The 2,695-nt window shown below is 46.6% G+C and overlaps 2 protein-coding genes across 2 annotated transcripts in view; both read right to left on the bottom strand.

Moving 5' to 3' along the window:
* LOC103595529 (aryl hydrocarbon receptor repressor-like) overlaps nt 1-253 on the bottom strand; it is a 104,374-nt gene extending 104,121 nt beyond the window's left edge. The window contains exon 1 of the mRNA XM_008578949.1: nt 214-253. Within this exon, the coding sequence (XP_008577171.1) occupies nt 214-215 (2 nt within the window). The 5' untranslated portion in view covers nt 216-253. The remainder of the gene's footprint in view (nt 1-213) is intronic.
* PDCD6 (programmed cell death 6) overlaps nt 1-2,695 on the bottom strand; it is a 21,763-nt gene that overhangs the window by 11,785 nt on the left and 7,283 nt on the right. The window contains exon 2 of the mRNA XM_008578947.1: nt 214-258. The gene's annotated coding sequence lies outside the window, so the exon portion shown is untranslated. The remainder of the gene's footprint in view (nt 1-213; nt 259-2,695) is intronic.

Raw genomic sequence — 2,695 nt, 5'->3', positions numbered from 1 at the left:
AACTGAAAGGATGGTTCAAACAGTGAATTAAAAATAAAGAATTAGTGAAAGCAAACATACAGAGAGATGAGAAGAGGTGCAGAGGAGAAAGGGTAGAATGAAAGGGTCCAACACCCTCCGACTGCCATTACCAAAAGGAAAGAAAAAGAAGCCACAGACAAAAGGAGGGCAGACAGCACAAAGAGCAGCTCCCCTGTGTCTGCAGACACTTACATATAATCGACCGGACAGTCACTGGATTGAAGGGAGTCCACGTGCCTGAAAACAAACAAGCAACAGGAATTAATCTAAAAGAAAATCATTTTCCTAGGACACGAAAGTTCCTCACCTATAACCAGAGGCACAATGGAAGCCACCTGCTCTAGCACAGTGGTTCTCATGAGGCACTGCTCCCAGGGACAAGCCAAGACTCTGGGGGGTCAGGGTCCGGTCCTGCACCATGCAGGAGCGCTTCATGTCCCACCAGACATTCAAGCTGTTTATGAGGATCTGAGGCTAGAAGCTCACTCTTGTTCAGTGCACAACCAGAAAATAGCTTTCTATTAATTATTGTAATACACCCTGAATTTCCCAGGAGTGCAGCCAGCAGGTAAGTTGAGAAGGTTGCACTTAGTTTTATTAGGATCACTGCTAATTACCATTTCAGAAAATCCCATCACCAAGACCAGCACTGCCCAGAGCACGGCACTGCCCAGAGCACAGCACTGCATGCTGCACTCACACAATTCCAGATGGGTGTGAGCACCTGATTGCTTCCTTATGTCTTCCTTCAGCAATCAGTCCACCAAAGCACACTGAAAAACCTACTATGAAACCATACTTCAAAAACTTTGGCTGGTTAGCTCAGTTGGTTAGAGCATGAAGTTGATAACACCAAAGTCCAAGGTTTGATCCCTGTACTGGCCAGCAAAAAAAGATAAAATTCTGAAATCACATTGTGGACATTATATTAATTTCCTTGAAACTGTGAACAGGTAAGCTATGCTCTTCTCTGATTTACTGTTGAATCTGATAAGCTGGTCAACTGTGGTGATGGAAAGCTCACCAAAACCTTTATGACCAAGAACCTGTTTTCAGAGTGATTTATACCTTCTATTAATTTTTTACACTAAAAACAAATTAAAAAAAAAATTTTAAGCGTGGGGAGAAATCAGTGGCTCTCCCCATCCCCCAGGTGTATACAAACACCATTTTCTTCTGTTACTGTTTCAGCTCTGGTGGCACAGAGACAGCCCCCGATCTCACCTAGAGCAAGACTGTTATGCTCACAGCCGACGGTCAGCAATGTCACAGCTGCGTCCCTTATGCCTCACACCCCCTCCCTCTCTCCCCTCTGGGCTCATGAGGCTCCTCCCAACTGCTGTGCCTGCTGGACTATGGGCTTTTTCTCAGCCAAGTGTGCTCCCCAACTCTAGCCTTCCCTCTTCAGGGAGCTTTCCCTGATGGTCCCACGTTCCCCCAGCCAAGATGCTACCCCCATTTGCTCCACCCATGTACATTACTCACCCTGCCCACCTGCATTTACTAAGCAAGGGCTCATTCTTCCCACCATGGCAGGGCACACTCATCCCCCTGTCCAGCACACACCAGTGATAAGCAAACATTTGCTAAACTGAATAGACTTACAGTGTGCATTAGTATCTCTATGCAGACTTTACAAATATTTGGGGGAAGAATGGACAGGAGTATGTATATAAAAGTATTAAGGAAAATCAGTATTACTGACCACTAGTATTACAAAAAGAAAGATGCTACAGAGAAGCCATAAGGCACTGCAAGAGGACAATTCTAAACACGGAGGACTCATTTCCTTGCCCAGTTCTCTCTGATCCTCCCTCTCTTATTTTCAGCTGTTGCACATTTACACGCAAAGATAAATAAGAGGCCCTTGGAGCCAAGTCTTGGTTCGCCGCTCTGGTTTCCCTGACCACCTTCTTTTCCTTTGTCTCCCGCAGAGAAGAGTCTGAACCTGCTTGCTGACCTAGTCTGAAGGCTGCACCTTCAGTTTGTCCCGACTGTAAGAAGACGCGTATCTGGGCCATCTCAGTAAACAACATGGCTGAACAAGTTTTAAAGCAAAGCGATACAGGTAAGATGATAAATAATGCTGCCCTGCAGGCAGAGAGGGTGGTCAGGTACCACCTGCACAGGCACAAGTGGAGTGCACACAGATGGTGCATTCCTCAGCTGTGGCCAGGAAGGAACCAGACACTGCACAGGAATTTTCTGAAATATTCTGAGGGTTGCAGGGAGGGTGGGAGGCTCAGGAGAGGAAAGACATGTGCTGGGCTGAGTCCAGGATTAGGAAGTAGCCACCCCTCTGCAGGAAGGCAGAAGCAAGGCACAAACATGGTCCTGGAAGGTATCTCGTGACATCTCCATGGAAACCAGTGAAAACAGCAGCAGCCAACACTTAATTGGCTCTTCACTGTATGAGGGTTCCCAGACTAACATCAATGCTTAATGCTTAATGACCGAGGGCTGGCCAGACAACTTGTGGTGCTGATAACACCAAGGTCCAGGTTTCGATCCCATACAGACCAACCTACGAAAAAAAACAAAAACAGGGCATACAACTTCTAAAATTCTTGGAATCTGAAGTGGTGTCTTTGTATGCTAATGAATTGACTAAAGGCTGGCAGCCCCCAGGTAGCTTCAGCATGGGGGCAGTAACCTAAGACCAGGCACCTCCAGG

The sequence above is a fragment of the Galeopterus variegatus genome, unplaced genomic scaffold (genome assembly GCF_000696425.1).
Source record: "Galeopterus variegatus unplaced genomic scaffold, G_variegatus-3.0.2 Scaffold1788, whole genome shotgun sequence".
NCBI lineage: Eukaryota > Metazoa > Chordata > Mammalia > Dermoptera > Cynocephalidae > Galeopterus > Galeopterus variegatus.
Note: the sequence above shows the minus strand (reverse complement) of the source record. Positions and strands in the feature narration are given on the sequence as shown.